This window comes from Salvelinus alpinus, chromosome 20 (assembly GCF_045679555.1).
Source record: "Salvelinus alpinus chromosome 20, SLU_Salpinus.1, whole genome shotgun sequence".
Taxonomy (NCBI): domain Eukaryota; kingdom Metazoa; phylum Chordata; class Actinopteri; order Salmoniformes; family Salmonidae; genus Salvelinus; species Salvelinus alpinus.
In genome coordinates, this window is record NC_092105.1 from 50,409,495 (window position 1) to 50,437,426 (window position 27,932).

Genomic DNA, 27,932 nt, shown 5'->3' on the forward strand with positions numbered 1-27,932 from the left:
GCTGACTGGACGCAGTTGAGTAAAATGCATATTGTATTTTCAGACAAAAAGTTAAAGGGGAGGAAGCATGAGTTTTTACTCACCAGTGTAACAACACAGTGTGGTTAAAGACTTAGTAACTTAGTTGTAGCCACGATTTGGTTACCTATGAGTAAAAACATTTATGTTTCTGTTTTAAATTTACAAAATTTTAATGAAATTTTAAATGTTTTCTTTACTCAAGTATGACAATTGGGTACTTTTTCCACCACTGTATTTTTATAACGATCCCTTGCGTCATGCAGCCGTTCTTCTGGGTAACCCCGCTGTCTGAAACACTCATCCAGCCATTCCTCTGGGTAACCCCGCTGTCTGAAACACTCATCCAGCCATTCCTCTGGGTAACCCCGCTGTCTGAAACACTCATCCAGCCATTCCTCTGGATAACCCCGCTGTCTGAAACACTCATCCAGCCATTCCTCTGGGTTACCCCGCTGTCTGAAACACTCATCCAGACATTCGGCTTGTTTGTCATAGTCACTATGTGTACTACAAATCCTGTGTATGCAACTGTATTGGCTGATGGGGAGGCTCTTTTTTAGGGGTGTAGGGTGGAAGCTGTCTCCGCGTAACAGGGAATTCCTGTCCGCCTGCTTCCTGTATAGGTCTGTGCTAAATCCACACCCTTAATCACTTAATCAAAATGCCCAGATAACTTGTTTCATGCTCATCAAAGGTGAGGGTGAATTTCAGATGTTCACTGCTTGTATTGATGAAGGATTGGAATCAATGAAGTTCCTCTGCTGTCCCCTGGAATAGAAGGAACACGTCATCAATGAAGCCTTTTTCAGAGCCTGATGAGGTGCTAGAATGGATTGTTAGGGCTGACAATCACGTTCTTCTCAAACAACCCCACAAACAGATTGGCAAAATTAGATGCTATTTTTAAACTACAACGACCATAATGCACTGCGTGTCTACTTGTCTTGTCTGTTTATTTTACACCTGCTATGTAAAAGAGACAGAAGAATACACAATGGTCAATGCTAACCTGGATCCTTGGGACATCCCTACCCTAAATCCTAACCTTAACCCCTACCTCAGCCATTTTAAATGTCAACTCAATCGGTTAGGGACGTCCCAAGGATGTATCTCTACCTGAAAATACATGATCTAAGTGATTGATAGTTGGTATTCAGCAGTCATAAAGCCTTATTTACTTTAATGAACTACTAAAATTGTGATTTTGTCAGACAACATAGACAGCAGCTCTACACTTTATTGACTGAATGATCCATTCATCCTTCCTCTCCTCTGAAGACCCAGTGAGGGTGGAGCTCAGTCAGAGAGCTGGTGAGGAAGGAAGGCTGAGCCAGAGAGGTGAGAGGTCACACATGGTTTAGATGGTAAATATTTATGTCCCCTGTTCATATTTATGTCCCCTGTTCGTCACGTCAGCAAAGGGGAATGTGTTCCATCATCAATGTTTATTTACATTAGTGCAAATTGTCCACTGATATTGGTGTAATTTCTCACCTCTTTTGGCTGTATGAAAGTTAATTTCCCCTCAGGCACACACATTTGTTATTCGATATTATGAAGTTAATTTGTGTCAAATGTACTTTTCCCCACTCATTCACCCCATCTCTTTACATTGCTGATGCATATTCGGTGGCCATACTCAAATTCCAAACACAATGCCCATCCTGGCAGATCTAAACCTAATGCAGCACATTCTGAGTTCTGTGCATCCAGACCTAATGCAACTTGGAGAGATCAGATGACAGAAGTCACATTTAGGTGCCAGGTGTAACTGAGGCTGTAGATGCTCCATATCCATTACTTTGAGTGTTTTATATAATATAACTAAATGTGTTTCTGTGTTGCAGTCAAGAAATGAATGAGAATAAGCAGAGCTGTGGGAGACCACCTCAAGCCCCTGGTAGAGCCGGGGGTGGTGTTTACCACTCCACCACGCCTTCAGCAGGCTGGAAAAGTGATACTGTTTTTCATACTAAGATGGACCAAGAGTCTGTTGATTGTTCATTGGGTTCATATGTTCAAATCAAATCAAGCTTTATTTATACAGCACATTTCAGACATGGATGCAACTCAATGGTTTCACAGGAAAAATCGATGAAAATAAATATTTAGTACACAAACATGAGGATAAAAAACAGAAGACTGACAACTGAAAGACTAATGAACACCTTAATGAAATGCAATTGATTAAAATATTAATCGGATGCAATATCCAACCCCAAAATATAAGGGGTTCTGAAAGACACTATGGGGGTGTCCACTAAAAGTTGACTAGTAACAACAACTGGGACATAAAAGACACCCATCATGAAACCCACTAAATCTGCCCAAGAAGAGGCAAACAAAAGAAAAACCCCCCACAAAACTTAAAGAGAGGAAGTAAACCAAAAGGGTAGAGCAACTAAAGGTGTTGACTCTCCACATCTATCAAGACAACTGGAGCACTGGGCCAGACACTCTTAAATAGAACCTGAACCAGCTCAGGTGAAACACCTTCCCACTAACGACATGGACAAGCCAGCACAGGTGTAACACACACTGACTAACGAGGTGACACCAATCAGTGCTAACGAGCTATACGTGCTAACGAGCTATACGTGCTAACGAGCTATACGTGCTAACGAGCTATACGTGCTAACGAGCTATACGAGCTATACGTGCTAACGAGCTATACGTGCTAACGAGCTATACGTGCTAACGAGCTATACGAGCTAACGAGCTATACGTGCTAACGAGCTATACGTGCTAACGAGCTATACGTGCTAACGAGCTATACGTGCTAACGAGCTATACGTGCTAACGAGCTATTCGTGCTAACGAGCTATACGTGCTAAAGTCCAACCTCAAAACATAAATCGAAAAACCAAAGACTGTAACACCTTAAGACAACAAATATATCCTATATTCTTGTTGGACAAGTTTGCTCACCACCAACAGAAAACAACTTCCATTTCACATTATAATCAACTACAATGCTTCACCTTCACCAATATAAACATGGTGTCTACATTTACATTTTACATTTAAGTCATTTAGCAGACGCTCTTATCCAGAGCGACTTACAAATTGGTGCATTCACCTTATGATATCCAGTGGAACAACCACTTTACAATAGTGCATCTAACTCTTTTAAGGGGGGGGGGGGGGGTTAGAAGGATTACTTTATCCTATCCTAGGTATTCCTTAAAGAGGTGGGGTTTCAGGTGTCTCCGGAAGGTGGTGATTGACTCTGCTGACCTGGCGTCGTGAGGGAGTTTGTTCCACCATTGGGGTGCCAGAGCAGCGAACAGTTTTGACTGGGCTGAGCGGGAACTGTACTTCCTCAGAGGTAGGGAGGCGAGCAGGCCAGAGGTGAATGAACGCAGTGCCCTTGTTTGGGTGTAGGGCCTGATCAGAGCCTGAAGGTACGGAGGTGCCGTTCCCCTCACAGCTCCGTAGGCAAGCACCATGGTCTTGTAGCGGATGCGAGCTTCAACTGGAAGCCAGTGGAGAGAGCGGAGGAGCGGGGTGACGTGAGAGAACTTGGGAAAGTTGAACACCAGACGGGCTGCGGCGTTCTGGATGAGTTGTAGGGGTTTAATGGCACAGGCAGGGAGCCCAGCCAACAGCGAGTTGCAGTAATCCAGACGGGAGATGACAAGTGCCTGGATTAGGACCTGCGCCGCTTCCTGCGTGAGGCAGGGTCGTACTCTGCGAATGTTGTAGAGCATGAACCTACAGTCTACTGGCTGTCAACAACTAAAAACAAGAAAAAACACGTATTTCTAAATAATACATCTTGGGGGAAAAACTCCACTAGCTTCTACAACTGTCGTCTTCCTAAAACTCACTAGCTTCTAGAACTTTCTTCTTCCTAAAACTCCACTAGCTTCTTGAATTGTCTTCCTAAAACTCACTAGCTTCTAGAACTCTCGTCCCCTTGGAACAAGCCCAAACAAAACTCATCTCCAATAGGAAAAACGTCCAGTCAAAATAAATTGTGATCCATGGCAATTCACTGGCTAAACGCAAAACACAAATCTTTTTAACAGCCCACCCTTGAGACAATCAGCAACCAAGTTGTCCTTACCACAGACATGTCTGATTTCAAGAGAAAACTCCTGCAATATCCATAGTAACTTTCCACCTCACTGCGGAGCTTCCCTCTCTTTTCAGGGTTCACTCAACAGGCATGTTGTTGGATCGGGGCCCAGTCCCCAATGCCATGCTCTAGTACATTTGGTTTGGCACATCTGAGAATGAACCCTGATATTATAAAAGCAGGATAACAATGTCAATATAACTGTCCCCAAAAAATTGTCAGTTGGTTGAATAAATAATTATGATTACTAAATGTTACATGAATTGTAAATATGAAATATTTGATTGCATAGTCTTATTTTCAACATCTTTTCAATTACATTTTGCTAGGTGGGATAGCCCCAATGTCAAAACACAGTTTTAATGTGTCCAAATCAATAAACAATATGCAGAAACAGTTTGGTATAAATTGAAAACCTAAACATAACATGTGCTATTTACATCTGCCACAATAATCATATATATATATATATTTTTAAACAAGCAGCTTATAAACTGCACAAGCACCAAAAACGCTGTTGTTTTGACAAGTAGCAATAAATCACTGATATCGATTATGGGGAAATCAGGTTGTACATGATGTTGAAACGAACACAACTAAAAAAACAAATGGAAATGGGAGATATCTTTCACCTCACTGGTTAGAGGACAACCTGCAGAAGACAGTCAGCTACAATTTGGAGTGATGCATTTAAATGTAGGGGTTGCTAAACAAAGGAACGCAACACTTATTTGTCTTCACTCATCTTGTAGAAAACAGCTAGCTACATTTTGAAGTGTTGCATTTTGATTCAAGTGGGTCACCAACGTGATAAGTGTAACAACTCTTTTTTTGTTAGTACATTTTTGTTAAATCACATAAATAGTACTCTTCCATTTCAGAGCCTGGATTTTCTCCGAGGCTAATATCCATATCATGCTGAAATCAATTGATAAGGGGGCAAATGTTTAGGCTTCTACATTGTGACATTATTAAAATACTCCTACTACAATGTTAAAACATTCTACATTGTGACGTTAATTCATTGATATCATGAAACAACTCCTTCATGTGTGTATTTTCTGATGTTTGATCAGAGATCTTTTATCAGATTATCTCTGGTCACAGCTATGGGATTTCTCTCCTGTGTGTGTCCTCTGGTGTCGAGTCAGCTGCCCAGATCGCCCAAAATTCTTCCCACATTGATCACAGCTAAATGGTTTCTCTCCTGTGTGTGTTCTCTGGTGCACTGTCAGATCGCTAGATTGACCAAAACTCTTCCCACATTGACCACAGCTATAAGGTTTCTCTCCTGTGTGTGTTCTCTGGTGTAGAGTCAGATTGCTAGATGCAGTAAAACTCTTCCCACATTGTTCACAGCTATAGGGTTTCTCTCCTGTGTGTGTTCTCTGGTGCACTGTCAGATCGCTAGATTGACCAAAACTCTTCCCACATTGACCACAGCTATAAGGTTTCTCTCCTGTGTGTGTTCTCTGGTGTAGGGTCAGATTGCTAGAATCAGTAAATCTCTTCCCACATTGGTCACAGCTATAAGGTTTCTCTCCTGTGTGTATTCTCTGGTGCACTGTCAGATAGCTAGATTGACCAAAACTCTTCCCACATTGACCACAGCTATAAGGTTTCTCTCCTGTGTGTGTTCTCTGGTGTACAATCAGATAGCTAGATGTAGTGAAACTCTTTCCACATTGATCACAGCTATAAGGTTTCTCTCCTGTGTGTGTTCTCTGGTGTGATATCAGGCTGGTTGACCTAGTAAAACTCATCCCGCATTGAGTACAGCTAAAAGATTTCTCTCCTGTGTGGATTGTCTGATGAATTTGAATGCCTGATGAGGTGAATCTCTTCCCATAGTCAGAGCAGCGGTGAGTTCTCTTCCCTGTGGATCTCTGCAGGTGTTTCTTGAGGTGTTCTGATCTGGAGAGACTCTTCTCTGCCTCTTCAGCATCATGAGGTTGTTGAGGCTCCCCAGAGGATCCACAATAGTCACGTCTCTCTCCTGTGTGAACAACAAGTCCGACAGATGGTTAAAGGCCCACAACAGCGGAAATCCACTGTAAAAGGTGATGCCAACAGCGTAGCCATGACGTTGTACAACAATTGACGTCTGTAATGAATGTAAAGATTATTTGTCTTAAAATGAGCAAGAATAGTCATATTTTAGGAGTAACATCGATGATTGTAAGCTAGAAATAAGTTATTCATGTTGTTGAAACTAAGCAGTGTGCCAGTTTCTATATTGGTCTCCAATATAGGTCCCTTCTTGTGTTTAATAAAATTGCGGCACGAGGGCGATGCTCATGCAATTTGGTTGTAGAAACTCCTCCCTGTTAATGAGGAAAGCGATAGTTATGGATGTAGTATATCTGCCTGGAGCAAAAATGGTGAGCAAAGATTTTAGTTTTTCACAATGTATTCTGAATGTGAATGAGGGAAAACTCAGGGGAGTAACCTCCATTTCCAGGTTGCTTATGAGTGTATTTCACATTACTCTGGATTATAATTGTAAGGCTCGTTTGAATGTCCTGCTTAATATGTTTGTGTCATCCTCGCAAATCAACTGCTTTAAACGTTAAAAAAATGTAAAACAGTAAAATGCTCTTTGGCTAGCTTTTCCATCAGCCTGATAATGAGGGTTTGTAAACTAAGTGTTTTCCAAATTGGCCAATAACTTCACCTAACAATAACATAGACCTACTGTAGGACCCATAACTTCACCTAACAACAAATATACCTATGTCGTGATGTTTCATTTGACTGGCATTCAGAAAATTATTTCCTGGATCAGCTGATGATAGTTGAACATGTGACTAACTAAACAGCTACAGTATTAAGAATTATGTGTAATTATTTAAGAACTGCGTTAATTTTTTTATTCATTTTATTTTACCTTTGTTTAACCAGGTAGGCAAGTTGAGAACAAGTTCTCATTTACAACTGCGACCTGGCCAAGATAAAGCAAAGCAGCTCGACACATACAACACATGGAGTAAAACAAACATACAGTCAATAATACAGTACAAAAACAAGTCTATATAGAATGTGAGCACATTAGGTGAGATAAGGGAGGTAAAGGCAATAAAAAGGCGACGGTGGCGAAGTAAATAGAATATAGCAATTAAAAACACTGGAATTGTAGATTTGCAGTAGGTGAATGTGCAAAGTAGAAATACTGGGTTAAATAAATAAATGACAGTATTAATTTGGGTGTTGTCAATCAACTTAAGATGACTCAGTTAAAACCATTGGATTTAGCAAACTGAAATTATTTAGGATTTCTGTGCCCACAAAAACTGTTTTCCCAGCGTAACATAAGCCACTAAATGTTACGTAGTTCGAGTGCATTTCAGAGATCTGAATACAAAAAAACGGTTAGACAGCAAGATCCAGTATTTAAGTTGAAGTTCATCATATGACAAGTGTAACGTTATGACTATAACTATTGTTCCCTGAAGGAGGGAAACTAGGTACAACATACTATTAAATCCACGCCTCGCTGGAAGCCCCACCTTCCACAGGTGGATGAGCATGTGGCTTGGACTTATTCCTTAAATTTAATACCGCTCTTCACCAACCCAGGAAGGGGTGGGGCCAAACAGATGTTGTACCTCGTTTCTTTCCTTCAGGGAACAGTAATTATAGTCATAAAGTTACACTCCCTTTCAGTCGTTCAACTTCGGTACAACATACTATGGGGAAATTGAATCATTCCCCATGCCGACCCAAACGGATACTAAATGAAACCGGCCCCTGGCAGACCACCCAGACCGTGCAAGATGGCGCTGACAGAGATGGCTTCAGGTCCTTAGAAAACTATGCAGTTATTTGTTGTTTTATGTATTATGATTATTATTATCATCACAGGAGAGGCAGACTGAGCAGCCTACTGGTTAGACTTAGAACGCGAGCACACCATCCACCGCTTCCGAGCATATTACTCGCCAATGTCCAATCTCTAGACAACAAGGTGGACAAAATTAGGGCACGAGTTGCCTTCCAGAGAGACATCAGAGATTGTAACATTCCCTGTTTCACGGAAATATGGCTCATTCGGTATACGTTGTCAGAGTTGGTACAGCCACCCGGTTTCTTCATGCATTGCGCCGACAGAAACAAACAGTTCTCTGGCAAGAAGAAGGGAGGGGGTTATGCCTTATGATTAACGACTCGTGGTGTCACAGGAACTCAAGTCCTTTTGTTCACCGGACCTTGAATTCCTTACAATCAAATGCCGACCGCATTATCTACCAAGAGAATTCTCTTCAATTATAGTATGTCCCCCCCCCAAGCAGATACATCGACGGCCCTGAAAGAACTTCTCTGGACTATGTAAACTGGAAACCATACATCCCGAGGCTGCATTTATTGTAGCTGGGGATTTTAACAAAGCTAACCTGAGAAGAAGCCTTTCTAAATCCCATCATCATATCAACTGCGCGACTCGAGCTGATAGCATTCTGGATCACTGCTACTCGACGTTCCGCGATGCATAGAAAGCCCTCCCCCAACCTGCCTTTGGCAAATCTGACCATGACTCCCTTTTGTTTCTCCCAGTCTATAGACAGAAACTAAAACAGGAAACGCTGGTCTATTCAACGCTGGTCTGACCAATCGGATTCCACGCTTCAAGATTGTTTCGATCACGTGTACTGATATGTTCCGGATAGCCTCAGACAACAACATTGATGTAAACGCTGACTCGGTGAGCGAGTTTATTAGCAATCAGAGATGTCGTACCCACGGTGAATATTAAAACGTTTCCTAACCAGAAACCGTGGATTGATGGCAGCATTCGAGCAAAACTGAGAGCACAAACCACCGCTTTTAACCATGGCAAGGCGACCGGAAACATAACCGAATACAAACACTGCAGCTATTCCCTCCGCAAGGCAATCAAACAAGCAAAGAGTCAGTATAGGGACAAAGTAGAGTCGCAATTCAACGGCTCAAACACAAGACGTATGTGGCAGGGTCTACAGTCAATCACGGATTACAAAAAGAAAACCAGCCCCGTCGCAGACACCGACGTCTTGCTACCAGACAAATTAAACAACTTCTTTGCTCGCTTTGAGGACAATACAGTGCCACCGACACGGCCCGCTACCTACCATAGACTGTGGGCTCTCCTTTCAGGCTGACCCAGTTGATAGTTGATACAAATGTTTCAAGTTCGTTGTAGACAGGCCATGTGCAGCCAATGTGATTTCTAGGATATTTATTTTTATCAGGATATTTTCTACCTGCTGGCTGCAATGTTTTTATTTGTTGCCTTTATGTAGGATATTTTTTACATAGTTGGCAATGGCAATAAAAGTTACTTTTAGATTTGTATAATTTTTTTATGTAGATTTAGAATGTAGATTAATCACAGACAATGATTTTGAGATACTATTATAAATTAAATTCGACTGTTACACGAAAATGTGCATATGAAAATCATAACTGGCACGCAGATTGGTAGAAATTGTCAGATAAATTGGCACTCCAAATCGAAAAGGTTGCCGACTGCTGGTGTAGTCTATTACTGAAATCTTCAGTGGCATAACGGCAGAATTTACGAAGTCCAGCAGCGGGAGGAGGGGGGTGGGGTTTCCTTCTAGTTAGGTTTTGGGGCTCTCAAGTGGCGCAGCGGACACTACATCTCAGTGCTTGAGGTGTCACTACAGACACCCTGGTTCAAATCCAGGCTGTATCACAACCGGCCGTGATTGGGAGTCCCATAGGGCGGCGCACAATTGGCCCAGCGTCGTCCGGGGTAGGCAGTCATTGTAAATAAGAATTTGTTCTTAACTGACTTGCCTAGTTAAATAAAGGTTACATTTAAATAAACAAAAAATTGTGTTTTATGACATACCATTTTTTACAAATCCGTCAAGTCACCAACTTTGAGAAGGGTTTAAAACAAAGGTTTCAAACCAATTCATAAATGTAATAGAATCTAGGTATGTTAAGCCTTTAATGTATCGGCATGAGAAAAAATTGGCTGAATATTATACAATGACTTATCAACAGCTGTAACAATTTGACCCCCACAGGAAATCTTCACTGGTAATTCTAGAATATACTATATAGCCTCAAAATCTGTTTAAAACGATAATTTTGACCTCATGGATGGCCAGTCTTTGTATTCATAGTGTAGTGAATGCAGGGGGTAGCCCTGAGCTGAACTCAAACCTGGGTCCAGCGACTGTCAAGCCAACACCTTATAACTGTTACGCCAAGATGTCTGAACTTCTTGACGAGGTTGCTAGGTTTTGGATTAAGGTTACTACAATAGCTTTCTCTAGGAATTTGAGTGGTTACATTTCTCCTTCCCCCATCTGTTTACCAAACTAAGTCTCTGTGCAGCCATTTTGTTGCTGTTTAAAAACTAGGTTGCCCCTTTAAAAACCCACACACCAATCAACCAACCAATCTGCAGTTAAAACATTTTCTTGGTAATAAAATGATGATGATGGGGTTGGAGAAATGTAACTACTTTCAAATTCATAGACAGACCTATGGATGCAAGGACTGACCATCCATGATATCAACATTATAGTTTTAACCATGTTGATGCTATACAGTGTTGATTTACATTGTTTTTAAACATTGGGAGTAATAAAAGCTTATTTAGGTTTCTGATGGGGTACAGCAGTTGAACTAAGCTCATGAGGCATGTGTTATATTCTTCAAGAATCAATGGCTATAAATAAATCATTTAAAGTCCAAATATAGATGTAGCAATTGCAGACTTCCCCTTTAACACCAAACATCAGTTCAACAACTGCAGAGTTTGTGCCTTTGTTTTTAAGACAGTACTTACTAGTGTTAATCAGGGAACGGTTTCTCAAAACCATCTTACTGCTAAGTTCATCGTTGGATGCCTTAAGATGCGTTTGAGAAACAGGGCCCAGAAATCCAGTTTCCTCCTTTTTGGATGTGACAGTCTCCCCCTCCTCCTCTTTCACTCTGAACGCATCTTCCTCTTCTTTCACTGAAACGTCTTTCTCTTCTTCTTTCATTGTAACAGCCTCACCCTCTACTTGTTTTACTGAGACATCCTCTTCTTCCTCCTCTTCTTTCACAACAACGTTGAGCCAAAGACCCTCTTTCTCCGTCCAGCAGACCTCTTCTTTAATAGGAGAGTGGCTTAGTGAGCTCATGGTCGGAGATGTTAGCTAGCTAGGCTAATGCTAACTTAACCAGCCCGCTAGCTGATTAACAACAACAACACCGTAAATATGAAATGACTACGGATAACTAACTAGACGACAGAAGTGGGATTAATACACAGTTGCTAATATACACGACAGCGTCTAAAGACATTTATTGGTTCGGCTATTTTGGCTAGCAAGCTACCGAGGTGGCTGACTGTTGCTGCTGTTGAAAGAAGCGTTCCGTCCACTAAATTATACGTCACACTAACAGCATTGCCTTAAAGCCCCACACCAGACCTCGTCTGTTCATTATATACAGCTACATTATGTATTGTTACACCATGTAAGAGCAGTATAGACCTAGTCTGTATTGTTACACCATGTAGGAGCAGTATAGACCTAGTCTGTTCATTATATACATCTACATGATGTATTCTTACACCATGTAGGAGCAGTATAGACATTGTCTGTTCATTATATACATCTACATGATGTATTGTTACACCATGTAGGAGCAGTATAGACATTGTCTGTTCATTATATACATCTACATGATGTATTGTTACACCATGTAGGAGCAGTATAGACCTAGTCTGTTCATTATATACATCTTCATGATGTATTGTTACACCATGTAGGAGCAGTATAGACCTAGTCTGTTCATTATATACATCTACATGATGTATTGTGACGTCGCTGCTTATTTATCATTATCTGAAATTGACTGAATTAATCAGAAACTTCCTTAAAAATGCAGCTGTCAAGTTGATGTAAAGTTTGATTCTCACTGAATAAGATCTGCACTAATCAACACATGCATCTATCTGACAGTCTCAATGTAATATTATTATTTAATAATAAAACATTTAAAACGATTTGTTTGGAAAAACATAACTTTGTCCTCAACTGCGTCGGCACGCGTGTCTGCAGTTGGCGATGTGCGGTCTTTCAGGCGACGCTGCTAGTGTGACGTATAATCTAGTGGACTAAACACTTCAACAATAACAGCGAGTCATCCACCTCGGTAGCCAACATAGCTGAAAGGTTCAAGCTGTTTAGACTGTTTCGGTGTATATAAGCCACTTTGTTTTAAACACACTTCTGTTGGCTTATGCCGTTTAGCTAGTTACCCCCTTTAATTCCAAATTTACCTTGCTAGTAGCTAGCTGGATAGCTAACAAACCCGACCATGAGCTCACGAAGCTGCTCCCCTCCTGCTAAAGAAGAGGCGGTCTGCTGGACGGAGAAAGAAGCTCTGGGGCTGAACATTCTCGTGGAAGAGGAGGCTGTCACAGTAAAACAAGAAGTAGAGGGTGAGGCTGTTACAGTGAAAGAAGAAGAGAAAGACGTTACCGTTAAAGAAGAGGAAGATTCGTTCAGAGTGAAAGAGGAGGAGGGTGTTACAGTAAAAGAAGAGGTAGAGGAACAGGAGAAGATAACTGTCACATCGAAGGAGGAGGAGGAGGCGACTAGGGATCTTATTAACAACAGTAAGTACTATCTTGGAAACGGGCACAAACTGTCTGCAGTTATTGAACTGGTGCAGGTTTAAAACTGTAAGTCCTACTCTTTATAATTTTGTTTATAATGTCGGAATTGATGAAGCTACACTGTAACGTGTGTATACCATCAAAGAGTGGGCCACCAACAAAACACATTAATCATGCATTGAATATATTATTTTAGTTAAATACTGTAGTCCACAATATCTATTATTATAGTGGTCTCTACAGCCTAAAAACTTCCCTAATAAATCAGACTTGTCATCAAATGTTTGTGGTTGCTTACACATTTTACAGATGTTATCAGAGGTGCAGCAAAATGCTTACGTTTCTAGCTCCAACAGTGCAGTAATACCTACCAATACAGATCAATGCACACACAAATCCCCAAAATAACAAGAAAGAAATTAATAAATGTTAGAACGATGTCAGACTCCGGAATATAAATATTTAAGCAGAGCCTCCCAAGTGGCCAGCGGTCAAAGGCACTGCATCTCAGTGCAAGTCCCTGGTTCTAATCCAGGCTGTATCACAACCGGCTGTGATCGGGAGTCCCATAGGGCGGCGCACAATTGGCCCTGCATCGTCTAGGTTAGGGGAGTGTTTGGCCGGCAGGGACGTCCTTGTCCCATCGTGCTCTAGCGACTCTTTGTGGCGGCCGGGTCCATGCACGCTGACTTCGGTTGCCAGCTGGACGGTGTTTCCTCTGACACATTGGTGTGGCTGGCTTCCGGGTTAAGCGAGCAGTGTGTCAAGAAGTGCAGTGCGGCTTGGCAGGGTCGTGTTTCAGCAGTGTGTCAGGAAGTGCAGTGCGGCTTGGCAGGGTCGTGTTTCAGCAGTGTGTCAGGAAGTGCAGTGCGGCTTGGCAGGGTTGTGTTTCAGCAGTGTGTCAGGAAGTGCAGTGCGGCTTGGCAGGGTCGTGTTTCGGAGGACGCATGGCTATTGACCTTCGCCTCTCCCCCGAGTCCGTAGAGGAGTTGCAATTGGATATCACAAAATTGGTGAGAAAAAATATATATAATACACTGGTACTGAAATTAGATTTTTCGATCACCTGACAGATGTGTAAAACCATGTAAACACCTGCAAGACTTCGGTTAGAAGTGAATCACCTGCCTGGACATCCTAAGAAGCACACAGAGACCTGCATTTTGAAGTCGGTTTAATAATACTTGTGAAAACTGACTTCAGGTGATTGAGGGATCTAGTCTAGATTAAACGTCATAGTTTTATCATGTGGAGGTTTCATTCGGGTCTTTGTTTAATTAAATAATCTGTTTGTCTTTGACAGGAGAGAGACCAGACTCTCCTTCTGACAGCAGGAAGAGTCCTTCAGGGGAACCAGACCCTGAGACGCACAAACCAGCAGGGCGACATCACTGCTCCCAGTGTGGAAAGAGTTTTACTCAGTTAGGGAGCCTGAAAACACACAAGAGAATACACGCTGGAGAGAAGCCTTACCACTGCTCCTTTGTGTGTCCTCTCATGCTGGTTCAGGTTTCCTAACTGGGCAAAACAAGTTTTAGGTGGTTAGGGAGCGTGGAAATGCATTAGAGGACACACACAGGAGAAAAGCCTGTCCAATGTTCCCATTGTGGAAAGCATTTTGCCCAGTTAGGAAACCTGAACCAGCATGAGAGGACGCACCACTGGTTAAGGTACCTGAAAGAGCATGAAAGAATACATACAAATACACAGGAGGAGAAGACATACCACTGCTCTCATTGTGGAAAGACATTTTCCCAGTCAGAGGACCTGAAAACACATGAGAGAATAGAGAGGCTGTGTTCTGACTTGTGTTTTTGACTGAGAATTTGTGTTTTTGTTTGGGCTGTCAGACTTGAGAACTTTTTGTAATGTTAGTGCACAAATATTTGTTTTATTGCGATTAATCCATTGTCTGAAAGGGTTAAAAATACACTGAAAACATCTAAAATACATACTGTATACCACTCAAATCTACAATGCCATGTAAAAACAAGATGACATTGTAATGTTTTTATAATGGTATAAACTGCATTTATTTTTGCTGGACCCCAGGAAGAGCAGCTGCTCCCTTGGCAGGAACTAATGGGGATCCATAATAAATCCCAGGAAGAGTAGCTGCTCCCTTGGCAGGAACTAATGGGGATCCATAATAAACCCCAGGAAGAGTAGCTGCTGCCTTGGCAGGAACTAATGGGGATCCATAATAACCCCCAGGAAGAGTAGCTGCTGGCTTGACAGGAACTAATGGGGATCCATAATAAATACAAATACTTTATCAATATATTTGTCTCTCTTTACTCTTGGATTCAAAAATGCTAATTAGCATCAAAGGAGACAACATACAAGACTACAAATCCCTGCAAGCTCCTGCATGTCATCTCTACCCGACACCTTTCACAGAACAGTTCACAGAATTGGCCATTGAAATACATTTTGACAATTTAATCATTGCTACATTAAGGCCTGATTGGTGGAGTGCTGCAGAGATGGTTGTCCTTCTGGAAGGTTCTCCCATCTCCACAGAGGAACTGGAGCTCTGTCAGAGTGAACATCGGGTTCTTGTTCACCTCCCTGACCAAGGCCCTTCTCCCCCGATTGCTCAGTTTGGCCGGGCGGCCAGCTCTAGGAAGAGTCTTGGTGGTTCCAAACTTCTTCCATTTCAGAACGATTGAGGCCACTGTGTTCTTGGGGACCTTCAATGCTGAAGAAATGTGTTGGTGCTTTTCCGCAGATCTGTGCCTCGACACTATCCTGTCTCAGAGCTCTATGCACAATTCCTTTGACCTCATGGCTTGGTTTTTGCTCTGACATGCACTGTAAACTGTGGGACCTTATATAGACAGGTGTGTGCCATTCCAAATCATGTCTAATCAATTGAATTTACCACAAGTGGTCTCCAATCAAGTTGTAGAAACATCTCTAGGATGATCAATGGAATCAGGATTTATCTGAGCTCAATTTCGAGTCTCAGCAAAGGGTCTGAATACTTAAGTAAATACATTTGCAAAAATTAAAATAAAATAAAAGTTTTTGGTTTGTCATTATGGGGTGTTGTATGTAGATTGATGAGGGGGAAAATGATTCAATTTTAGAATAAGGCTGTAACGTAACAAAATGTGGGAAAAATGAAAGGGTCTGAATACTTAACGAATGGACTGTATACCACTGGCTGAGTTTTCTACCTCTGGCAGAATTCTCTACTGCTGGCAGTTTTCTACCATTGGCAGTTATGTACACAGTCACGTGATACGTGGTATATAAGTCCAATCTTAGGAGAGTACATGGGAGGCACTATACTGTGTATCTGCAGGTGTCTATCTGGTCAAAACCACTGATACAGGTGCCCCTCCACCCTCTGGTGGGATTGATCATGTCTACAGAGAAACCTAGATTCAAATACTTAGATTTATGTGTATTGGGTGTATGTTGTGAAATTGTTAGATATTACTTGTTAGATATTACTGCACTGTCGGAGCTAGAACCACAAGCATTTCGCTACACCTGCAATAATATCTGCTAAACATGTGTATGTCACCAATAAAATGTGATTTGATTTTGATTTGAAATAAACATCCTATTTATCAAAGGTGCTTTTGGTTGGGGTGAAAATGACTCCAAGGGATTTTAATTTGTTAAATGTCCATATTGATACAGAAACACTAAACCGTGATTTAGATTTATTAAGAACAAGTTGATTGACAAAGTCATGAAAAATTGGAAGAATTGAACAAACCACATTTAGGCTATGATAAAAGATATGCCTCTGGGGTCAAAATTATCCATGTCAGAAGTATGGTTCAATGCAAATATGTAGTGAGTGTAAAGTTTGTTTTTAAATTATCACTCATTAAAACGAATCAATCAACACATGCTTCTTTTTGAACGACTTAATATAATATTACACTTTTATGAAATAAATGAAATATATACTTTTGGTTCCTCAACTGCGTTGCCCACTCCAGTCAGCAGATGGCGATGTGCGTATTTTAGGTTCAGGCGATGCTGCCAGTGTGACGTATAATCTAGTGGACGGGACGCTCCTTCAACACAATCTAGTCAGACACCTCGGTAGCTTTCTAGCAAACATAGCTATAACATTCACGCTCTTTACACTGTTTTGGTGTATATTAGTCGCTGTGTATTAAACACACTTATGTTTTATGCACTTGTTGGCCCATTTAATTATATATTTACGTTGTTTGTCAGCTAGCTTGTTTGCTAAATTAGCTTAGAACTAGGCTAGTCGCTAATGCTAGCTAGCGAACATCTCCGACCATGAGTTCACTAAGCCACTCTCCTCCTGCTAAAGAAGAGGGGGTCTGCTGGACGGAGAAAGAAGCTCTTGTGAAAGAGGAGGAGGAAGAGCAGGCTGTTACAATACAAAAAGAAGTAGAGGGTGAGGCTGTTACAGTGAAAGAAGAAGAGAAAGACGTTACAGTGAAGGAAGAGGAAGACGGGTTCAGAGTGAAAGAGGAAGATGTTACAGTAAAAGAAGAGGAGAAAGAGGAGGATGCAGTTTTTGGAGTGAAAGAGGAGGAGGGGGAGATCACTGTCACATTGAAAGAGGAGGAAGAAGAGGAGGTTGGAGATCTGTTTAACACCAGTAAGTACCGTCTCTGCAGTCGTTGAACCAATATGCAGTAAAGGGGTTCTACACTTTAATGTTGTTCTGTAGTAATGGCTGAAGCTACACTGTAACGTGTAGAACATCAAGAGTGGACCATCAACAAAACGTTAACAATTGATCAAATGCGTCCAATGACAATGCCTGAAATACTGTAGACCTCAATAGCTCCTGTTAGCTTAGCCCAAGATGTACTATTAAAGGGGCAATCAGCAGTTGTTACATCCATTTTGGGACTTATACATTAATGATATGTACCCATCTGTTTCTTGAAGAATTTACTTATAAATGCCTGTATTTGTCAATATTTGTCAGTAAATATAAACAAACACTGTGTAAAAGGAGCAAGCAGGTTGATTTTCTCTTTCGTTTTGAGCCCACGGCAAGAAGGCACCAGAGCCTACCGTGCTAACGGGTTCCCACTAGATAACACAACCACACAGTGCATGAGGAGTGGCTAACGTTTGCCAGTTTGAGCTAGCGTACAAACTCAGTAGCACAGAGTAGATCCTCCATATGATGTTGAGAAATAGTGCATTGTGGGTAGTGTAGAAGACCCCTCTTTTACGCTGCTGCTACACTCTGTTTATTATCTATGAGTCACTTTAACTACCTACATGTACATATTACCTCAATTACCTCGCGTAACCGTTGCCCCCGCAGATTGACTCTGTACCGGTTCTCCCTGTATATAGCCTTGCTATTGTTATTTTACTGCTGCTGTTTAATTATTTGTTACTTTTATTTAGAAATGTTTACTTAACCCTTATTTTTCTTAACTTCTTAAAGCATTGTTGGTTAAGGGCTTCTAAGTAAGCAGTTCACTGTAACGCATGTGACAAATACAATTGTATTTGATTTGATATCCAGAAATAAGTTAAAGAAATATGTAATAACGCAAAAACATAACTGTTTGTACTTATAGGTAACCAGATCGTGACTACAACTAGCTTACTAAGTCTTTAACCACACTGTGTTGTTACACTGGTGAGTAAAAACTCATGCTTCCTACACTTTAACTTTTTGTCTGAAATGCTGTTGGTGTGACGTATAATCTAGTAGACGGGACACTTCTTTCAACAGCAGCAACAGTTACAGGCTGACATTGCAAAATATATTTTGAAATCTATGATATTCAAATATTGCACCCATACTGCTCGCGCGCACCAATGAGCGTCTGTGTTGCCACGGGCTAAAATAGAAGTCAATTATTTTTGTGACGCAGATTGCGCTGCAAGTCCTGCCTCTCCCATCTCCTCATTGGTTTATAGAAGCAGGTACCCACGTGCCATCTCCTCATTTGTTATACCCACGTGGGTGACTGAAAGACGAACGAGGTCAGTGGTGGTAATGCACCTAATTTATGAAAGTTGCCAATCGCAATATAAAGTCAAGAGAAGAAAAAGCCTGGAAGGAAGAGAGATGACTAGAAACGATTCGGTTGACCGTTTTATGTGCGGATTAATTGGCAGAGTTGAGGACTTTGTGCATTTCAGGTAAAATAACAACTCAATGTTCATATCCCAGGACAAATTAGCGAGCTAAATTGCCATAAATGCTTTTCGACCTGTCACCAAATTAATATAATTGGTTGAGTTTGTTTTGATATTTTAACCTGCGTGTCGTGATCGCGTTTAAAAATATTTAGATAATTATAAAATACATTTATGCACGATGGCGCAGCCGGTTTGGGTTCCGTTTTAGTCAGCCACCTCCGTAGCTTGCTAGTCAAAATTGCCAAAACAATAAAGCATTTTTTTTCACCCCAATTTCGTGGTATCCAATTGGTCCACCACCTAATTACGCATATAGAAGTAAGACTAGTGCAGTGTCGAGTGGTCTTGTCTCATCGCTGCAACTCCCGTACGGACTTGGGAGAGGCGAAGGTCGAGAGCCATGCATCCTCCGAAACACAACCCGCACTGCTTCTTGACACAATGCCCATCCAACCCGGAAGCTAGCTGCACCAATGTGTCGGAGGAAACACCGTACACCTGGAACCGTGTCAGCGTGCACTGCGCCCGGCCTGCCACAGGAGTCGCTAGTGCGCGATGAGACAAGGATATTCCTGCCGGCCAAACCCTCCCTAACCCGGACGACTTGTGCGCTGCCCCATGGGCCTCTCGGTCGCGACAGAGTCTGGACTCGAACCCAGAATCTCTAGTGGCACAGCTAGCACTGCGATGCAGTGCCTTAGACCACTGCGCCACTCGGGAGGCTCGTAAAATAAAGCTCTTTAGACGCTTTCGTGTATATTAGCCACTGTGTTTTAAACCCTTCTCAAAGTTGGTGCCTTGACGGATTTGTAAAAAACGGTTTGTCAAAAAACACTTATTTATTTAAATGTAACCTTTACTTAACTGGCAAGTCAGTTAAGAACAAATTCTTATTTACAATGACGGCCTACCCCGGACGACGCTGGGCCAATTGTGCACCGCCATATGGGACTCCCAATCATGGCCGGTTGTAATACAGCCTGGATTCGAACCAGGGTGTCTGCAGTGACGCCTCAAGCACCGAGATGCAGTGTCTTAGACCGCTGCGCCACTCGGGAGCCCCAAAATCATGTTCTAGTGCTGTCCCCAACTAAAATAATTCTTGGTCAACCAAGAGTCATCTGTTCTTTCTACCAATCGCCCCGTGTTTTAATAAAATCAACTATATGTATGTACGTAACTTGTCTGATGCTTTAAGCACGCTGTTTGATTAAATAATTAAGATACACAAATGACTAGGCCAGTCATCAAGATAACCTGACCAGAGGGAGCCGGTCGTCAACGTAACCTGACCAGAGGGAGCCGGTCGTCAACGAAACCTGACCAGAGGGAGCCGGTCGTCAACGAAACCTGACCAGAGGGAGCCGGTCGTCAACGAAACCTGACCAGAGGGAGCCGGTCGTCAACGAAACCTGACCAGAGGGAGCCGGTCGTCAACGAAACCTGACCAGAGGGAGCCGGTCGTCAACGAAACCTGACCAGAGGGAGCCGGTCGTCAACGAAACCTGACCAGAGGGAGCCGGTCGTCAACGAAACCTGACCAGAGGGAGCCGGTCGTCAACGAAACCTGACCAGAGGGCGCCGGTCGTCAACGAAACCTGACCAGAGGGAGCCGGTCGTCAACGAAACCTGACCAGAGGGAGCCGGTCGTCAACGAAACCTGACCAGAGGGAGCCGGTCGTCAACGAAACCTGACCAGAGGGAGCCGGTCGTCAACGAAACCTGACCAGAGGGAGCCGGTCGTCCGCTGCTGGACTTTGTAAATTCTGCCGTTCTGCTTCTTCAGTAATAGACTAATAGACTACAGATCTAGTAATAGACTACATCAGCAGTCGGCAACCTTTTCCAATTTATCTGACCATTTCTACCAATCTGTGTGCCAGTTATGATTTTCATATGCACATTTTCGTGGAACAGTTTCATTTAATTTATAATAGTATCTCAAAATTATTGTCTGTGATTAATCTACATTCTATCTAAATCTAAATGAAAATTATACAAGTCTAAAAGTAACTTTTATTGCCATTGCCAACTATGTAAAAATAGCCTACATAAAGCCAACAAATAAAAACATTGCAGTCTGCAGGTAGAAAATATCCTATAAATCACATTTGCTGCACATGACCTGTCTACAACGATCTTTAAACATTGTATCAACTATCAACTGGGTCCTCCGAAACTTGCAACATTGTATAAAATATTCTAGGCCCTCAGTTTCCCGGTCGGCTATTTGTGCAAGGGATAAGAAGTAATCAGGTATTTTAAGACATTTCCACTGGATCAGAGCATTACATTTTTCCTTTTTATGCCGAGTGGTTATCGAAAGGGCGAGAGCTGGAAATATACGAAAATACTTTGAGGAACTATTGTCATTCGCAATTGATTTTGATTAGACTTTGTTTACTTGCTGTTTGAGGTGAAGAAAAATGTATTTGAGAAGCTCCACAACTCATTAGTGGTGGTGTGTTAACAAACCTCCAAACGAGCTTCAATGCCGTACAACACTCCTTCCGTGGCCTCCAACTGCTCTTAATCGCTAGTAAAACTAAATGCATGCTCTTCAACCGATCGCTGCCCGCACCCCCCCGTCTAGCATCACTACTCTGGATGGTTCTGACTTAGGTATTTATAGTTGTCCACATATTCTAGGTGTCTGGTTAGACTGTAAACTCTACTTCCAGACTAATATTAAGCATTTCCAATCCAAAATTAAATCTAGAATCAGCTTCCTATTTCGCAACAAAGCCGCCTTCACTCGCGCTGCCAAACATACCCTCGTAAAACTGACTATCCTACCGATCCTTGACTTCAGTGATGTCATTTTCAAAATAGCCTCCAACACTCTACTCAGCAAACTGGATGCAGTCTATCACAGTGCAATCCGTTTTGTCACCAAAGCCCCATATACCACCCACCACTGCGACCTGTATGCTCTCGTCGGCTGGCCCTCGCTACATATTCGTTGCCAAACCCACTGGCTCCAGGTCATCTATAAGTCTTTGCCTGGCTGCCTTCACTCAGCTCACTGGTCACCATAGCAACACCCACCCATAGCACACGCTCCAGGAGGTATATCTCACTGGTCATCCCCAAAGCCAACACCTTCTTTGGCCGCCTTTCCTTCCAGTTCTCTGCTGCCAATGACTGGAACGAATTGCAAAAATCGCTGAAGTTGGAGACTTATATCTCCCTCACTAACTTTAAGCATCAGCTATCTGAGCAGCTTACCGATCGCTGCAGCTGTACACAGACCATCTGTAAATAGCCCATCTGTTAATAGCCCAACTGCCTACCTCATCCCCATGTTTTTATTTACTTTTTTTGCTCTTTTGCACACCAGTATTTCTACTTGCACATCATCATCTGCACATATATCACTCCAGTGTTAATTTGTTAAATTGTGTAATTACTTCGCTACTATGGCCTATTTATTGCCTTACCTCCTTACTCCATTTGCACACACTGTATGTAGATTTTTCTATTGTGTTATTGACAGTACTTTTGGTGTGGGGGCTGTGCTTTGGCAAAGTGGGTGGGGTTATATCCTTCCTGTTTGGCCCTGTCCGGGGGTATCATCGGATGGGGCCACAGTGTCTCCTGACCCCTCCCGTATCAGCCTCCAGTATTTATGCTGCAGTAGTTTGTGTCGGGGGGCTAGGGTCAGTCTGTTATGTCTGGAGTACTTCTCCTGTCTTAATTTAAGTATGCTCTCTCTAATTCTCTCTTTCTTACTCTCTCTCAGAGGACCTGAGCCCTAGGACCATGCCTCAGGACTACCTGGCACGATGACTCCTTGCTGTCCCCAGTCCACCTGGCCGTGCTGCTGCTCCAGTTTCATCTGTTCTGGCTGCGGCTATGGAACCCTGACCTGTTCACCGGATGTGCTACCTGTCCCAGACCTGCTGTTTTCAACTCTCTAGAGAGCAGGAGCGGTAGAGATACTCTTAATGATCGGCTATGAAAAGCCAACTGACATTTACTCCTGAGGTGCTGACTTGCTGCACCCTTGACAACTACTGTGATTATTATTATTTGACCATGCTGGTCATTTATGAACATTTGAACATCTTGGCCATGTTCTGTTATAATCTCCACCCGGCACAGCCAGAAGAGGACTGGCCACCCCTCATAGCCTGGTTCCTCTCTAGGTTTCTTCCTAGGTTTTGGCCTTTTCTAGGGAGTTTTTCCTAGCCACCGTGCTTCTACACCTGCATTGCTTGCTGTTTGGGGTTTTAGGCTGGGTTTCTGTACAGCACTTTGAGATATCAGCTGATGTAAGAAGGGCTATATAAATAAATTGGATTTGATTTGACTTTTGTTTATCCCACGTACTCTGTTGTTTTTTTGTCGCACCGCTTTGCTTTATCTTGGCCAGGTCTCAGTTGTAAATGAGAACTTGTTCTCAACTGACCTACCTGGTGAAATAAAAAAATGAAATATAAAATCTTAACTTTATTGACAACACCCAAATGGATACTGTCATTAACACGGTTCTTCAATAATTACACATCATTCTTAATACTGTAGCAAACATTATATTAAACAGGACATTCAAACGAGCCTTACAATTATAATCCAAAGTAGTGTGAAATGTACTCATAAGCAACCTGGAAATGCAGGTTACTCCCCTGAGTTTCCTCCATTCACATTCGGAATACATTGTGAAAAACGAAAATCTTTGCTCACCATTTTTGCTCCAGGCAGATATAGTACATCCATAACTATCGATTTCGTCATTAGCAGGGAGGAGTTTCTGCAATCAAATTGCCCTCGTGCCTCAATTTTAGCAAACACAGAAAGGGGCCTATATTAGAGACCAAAAGTCATCTGGCAAACTGTTTAGAGTTTCAACAACATTATTATCTTATTTCTAGCCTACAATCATCAATGTTACTCTACTAATGTGAAAACAAGACAAAATATGACTATTCTTGCTCATTTTAAGACAATTGTCAAATAATTTTAACATTTATTACAGACGTCAATTGTTGTACAACATCATGGCTACGCTGTTGGCATCACCTTTTACAATGGATTTCCACTGTTGTGGGCCTTTAATCATCTGTCTGACTTTGTTGTTCACACAGGAGAGAGACGTGACTATCGTGGATCCTCTGGGGAGCCTCAACAACCTCATGATGCTGAAGAGGCAGAGAAGAGTCTCTCCAGATCAGAACACCTCAATAAACACCTGCAGAGATCCACAGGGAAGAGAACTCACTGCTGCTCTGACTGTGGGAAGAGATTCACCTCATCAGGCATTAAAATTCATCAGAGAACACACACAGGAGAGAAACCTTATAGCTGTGGTCAATGTGGGAAGAGATTTGGTCAATCTGGAGATCTGACAGTGCACCAGAGAACACACACAGGAGAGAAACCTTATAGCTGTGATCAATGTGGGAAGAGTTTTGGTCAATCTGGAGATCTGACAGTGCACCAGAGAACACACACAGGGGAGAAACCTTTTAGCTGTGGTCAATGTGGGAAAAGTTTTGCTGCATCTAGAACTCTGACTCAACACCAGAGAACACACACAGGAGAGAAACCTTATAGCTGTGATCAATGTGGAAAGAGTTTTGGTCAATCTGGCCATCTGATATCACACCAGAGAACACACACAGGAGAGAAACCTTACAGCTGTGATCAATGTGGGAAAAGTTTTGGTCGATCTGGCTCTCTGACTCTACACAAGAGAACACACACAGGAGAGAAACCTTATAGCTGTGATCAGTGTGCCAAGAGATACTTTGATAAAAGATCTCTGATCAAACATCAGAAAATACATGAAGGAGTTATTTCGTGATATCAATGTGTCAATATCAATGTGTCAAAATGTCACAATGTAGAATGTTTAACATTGTAGTAGGAGTATTTTAAGGAATTTCACAATCCAGGCTCTGAATTGAAAGAGTACTATTTATGTGATTTAACAAAAAGTGACTAACACAAAACGAGCTGTGTTCCACTTACCACGTTGGTGACCCATTTGAATCAAAATGCAGCACTTCAAAATGTAGCTAGCTGTTTTCTACAAATTGTCCTCTAACCAGTGATGTACACATTATTCCCAGATTCCATGTGGTTTTTGAGCTGTTAGTTTTAACAGGACGTGCAACCTCATCTCCCTCCTCTCGGCACAATTGATTTCAACATGATATCGATGAGTGATGACAAATAAGTGTTGCGTTCCTTTGTTTTGCGACCCCTAAATTTAAATGCATCACTCCAAAATGTAGCTGACTGTCTTCTGCAGGTTGTCCTCTAACCAGTGAGGTAAAAGATATCTCCCATTTCCATGTTTTTTTAAAAGTTGTGTTAGTTTCAACAGCACGAACAACCTGATTTCCCCCCTAATTGATATAATTGATTTATTGCTACTTGTCAAAACAACAGCGTTTTTGGTGCTTGTGCAGTTTATAAGGAGCTTGTTTTAAAAAATACAAGTAATATGATTATTGTGGCAGATGTTTGTGTATGTAGCACATGTTATGTTTAGGTTTTCAATTTATCCCAAACTGTTTCTGCATATTGGTTATTGATTTGGACATGTTAAAACTCTGTTTTGACATTGGGCTATCCCACCTAGCAAAATGTCATTGAAAAGACTTTGAAAATAAGACTATGCAACCAAATATTTCATATTTACAATTCATCAAACATTTAGTAATGATCATTATTTATGCAACCAACTGACAATTCTTTGGGTACAATTATATTGACATTGTTACCCTGCTTTTAGAATATCAGGGTTCATTCTCACATGTGCCAACCCAAATGTACTAGAGCATGACATTGGGGACTGGGCCCCGATCCAACAACATATCTATCTAGTGAACCCTGAAAAGAGAGAGAAGCTCCGCGGTGAGGTGGAAAGTTACTACGGATATTGCAGGAGTTTCCTCTTGAAATTAGACATGTCCGTGGTAAGGACAATTTGGTTGCTGATTGTCTCATGGGTGGGCAGTCAAAAAGTTTTGTGTTTAGCCAGTGCGTTGCCATGGATCACAATTTATTTTGACTGCACGTTTTTCCGTATTGGAGATTAGGTTTTTTGGGCTCGTTCCAAGGGGATGAGAGTTCTAGAAGCTAGTGTTTCTTGCTTTTAATTGTTCACAGCCAGTAGATACCATGTTTATATTGGTGAAGCAATGTAGTTGATTATAATGTGAAATGGAAGTTGTTTTCTGTTGGTGGTAAGCATTCTCTTAAGGGGGAAGGTGTTTTGGTTTTTTCATTTGTTTTGAGGTTGGACTTTAGCACGTATAGCTCATTAGCGCGTATAGCACGTAGGGCGCACCGATTGGCGTCACCTCGTTAGTCAGTATGTGTTACACCTGTGCTGGCTTGTCCATCTCGTTAGTGGGAAGGTGTTTCACCTGAGCTGGTCCAGGTTCTATTTAAGAGTGTCTGGCCCAGTGCTCCAGTTGTCTTGATAGATGTGGAGAGTCCACAACTTTAGTTGCACTACCTATTTGGTTTGCTTCCTGTCTTTAAGTTTGGTGTGGGTTTTTCTTTTGTTTGCCTCTTGGGCAGATTTAGTGGGTCTCATGGTGGGTGTCTTTTATGTCCCAGTTGTTGTTACTAGTCAACTTTCAGTGAACACTGAGAGCAAAATTGCAAGATTATGTTATAATACATGTATTGCATCAAATGGTTGTTTTATGCAACAGAATAGAGGGTTCTTAGAACTATTGTGTCTGTGTTCTACTGAGGATGGGCCTCTGGGAGATAACACTGACAGGAGATTTACAATGTCTTTAGCGTGATAAAACCTAAAGAGACTGCATTCCAGAGCATGAGTTAATGTTTCTGTTCTATATGGTACCAGGGAGAGATGACCCTGGTCTCTACACAAAGAGTACTGTCTGCTGAGAATTCTAAGTATCTTTCATACAGATCTTAATCTTGTGACCCGTTCTATACATCTGTTTTTTGTCATGTAGGTTGAAAGGGGTATATCGTGGCTGTAAAAGACCTTTGTACTTTTGTCTCGTGGCTCTGATTCGCCGACCAGCCATCATTATCGTAGAGCACTCAATTGATTCACCCTATATTTGTGCGTTGTATTGACCTGCTCCCTTATTAATAAGTGAATAAAGATTTAGTTTAAGATTAACTCTGACTTGTGTGATAAGTTTGTCTCCTCATTTGATATTAAAGAAATTAACAACCACATTTGGCGATGGGAATGTGAATCTTCTCTTGGTGACCGCTCCTGACGACCTGGGTAAATGGTGCACGAGGGATCCCTCTAACTTGGAATCTCAGGGAGACCACACTTGGGGAACGGAGCAGATGGACCCACCTTTGATCTAGGAGGCAGCGAGCCGAGTGGATACCACATCTCAAACGTAGTGTTAAAAAAAGAATGTGAGCGAAGCACATGTAACGGATGTGAAATGGCTAGCTGGTGCGCGCTAATAGCGTTTCAATCGGTTACGTCACTCGTTTTGAGACCTTGAAGTAGTGGTTCCCCTTGCTCTGCAAGGGCCGCGGGTTTTGTGGAGCGATGGGTAACGATGCTTCGTGGGTGACTGTTGTTGTGTGCAGAGGGTCCCTGGTTCGCGCCCGAGTCGGGGCGAGGGGACGGACGTAAAGTTATACTGTTACATTGGTGCAGTGATCCGGGTCACGGCACCAGTGTAACAGATGTATAATGTACTCTCCATGCGTTGTGTTTTCTCAAAATAAATCACTTCGGCCAGTGGTCCCAGTTGAGCATCATTTATTTCCCTTGCATCACATTTTCCTACTGGGCGAACAAAATATAACGTGTAAATACCTGTTAAATGGGAAACAGCACGTTAGTTGTGCAGGGCTTAACAGTATTGATGGCTGTCGATGGCAAAATCTGTAGCATGAAGACAACTGTGTTAGCAGTGGCTTATGTGACCATGACATCGGTGTATGCTAGCTAACACACTTATTTACAGCAATCATATGCCAAAGCACATCCCAGAAAGCCCCTCAATCCCTAACAGGTACCATATACCCACACATGTATAAATCAGTAACGTCCAGCAAACTTGTACACATTGTAAAATAGAAAACAGTATTCAGAACGTGACCTACCCCTTGCAT

General features: G+C 42.1%; 3 protein-coding genes across 4 annotated transcripts in view; 2 read left to right on the forward strand and 1 right to left on the reverse strand.

Annotated features, from left to right (window-relative positions):
• The window catches only part of LOC139547134 (zinc finger protein 271-like), a 55,439-nt gene extending 43,697 nt beyond the window's left edge, over positions 1-11,742 (reverse strand). The window contains exons 1-2 of the mRNA XM_071356162.1: positions 10,905-11,742; positions 5,196-6,098 (exon numbers count right to left, since the gene is read on the reverse strand). Coding sequence (XP_071212263.1) covers positions 5,196-6,098; positions 10,905-11,244 — 1,243 coding nt within the window. The 5' untranslated portion in view covers positions 11,245-11,742. The remainder of the gene's footprint in view (positions 1-5,195; positions 6,099-10,904) is intronic.
• A 414-nt stretch (positions 11,743-12,156) lies between these two features.
• Positions 12,157-16,318, forward strand: LOC139547182 (zinc finger protein 232-like). Its single transcript, XM_071356246.1, has 2 exons — positions 12,157-12,728; positions 14,032-16,318. The coding sequence occupies exons 1-2, from the start codon at positions 12,428-12,430 to the stop codon at positions 14,244-14,246; spliced, it is 516 nt and encodes a 171-aa protein (XP_071212347.1). The 5' UTR covers positions 12,157-12,427; the 3' UTR covers positions 14,247-16,318.
• A 436-nt stretch (positions 16,319-16,754) lies between these two features.
• Positions 16,755-26,967, forward strand: LOC139547178 (zinc finger protein ZFP2-like). Of its 2 annotated transcripts, none has more exons than XM_071356238.1 (2): positions 16,755-17,331; positions 23,936-26,967. In XM_071356238.1, exons 1-2 carry the CDS (start codon positions 17,004-17,006, stop codon positions 24,652-24,654), a joined length of 1,047 nt encoding a protein of 348 aa, XP_071212339.1. In that variant the 5' UTR covers positions 16,755-17,003; the 3' UTR covers positions 24,655-26,967. The 2 variants fall into 2 exon arrangements, with proteins under 2 accessions (XP_071212339.1, XP_071212340.1); XM_071356239.1 differs by lacking the exon at positions 23,936-26,967 and adding an exon at positions 22,591-23,284.
• Positions 26,968-27,932: the final 965 nt, after the last annotated feature.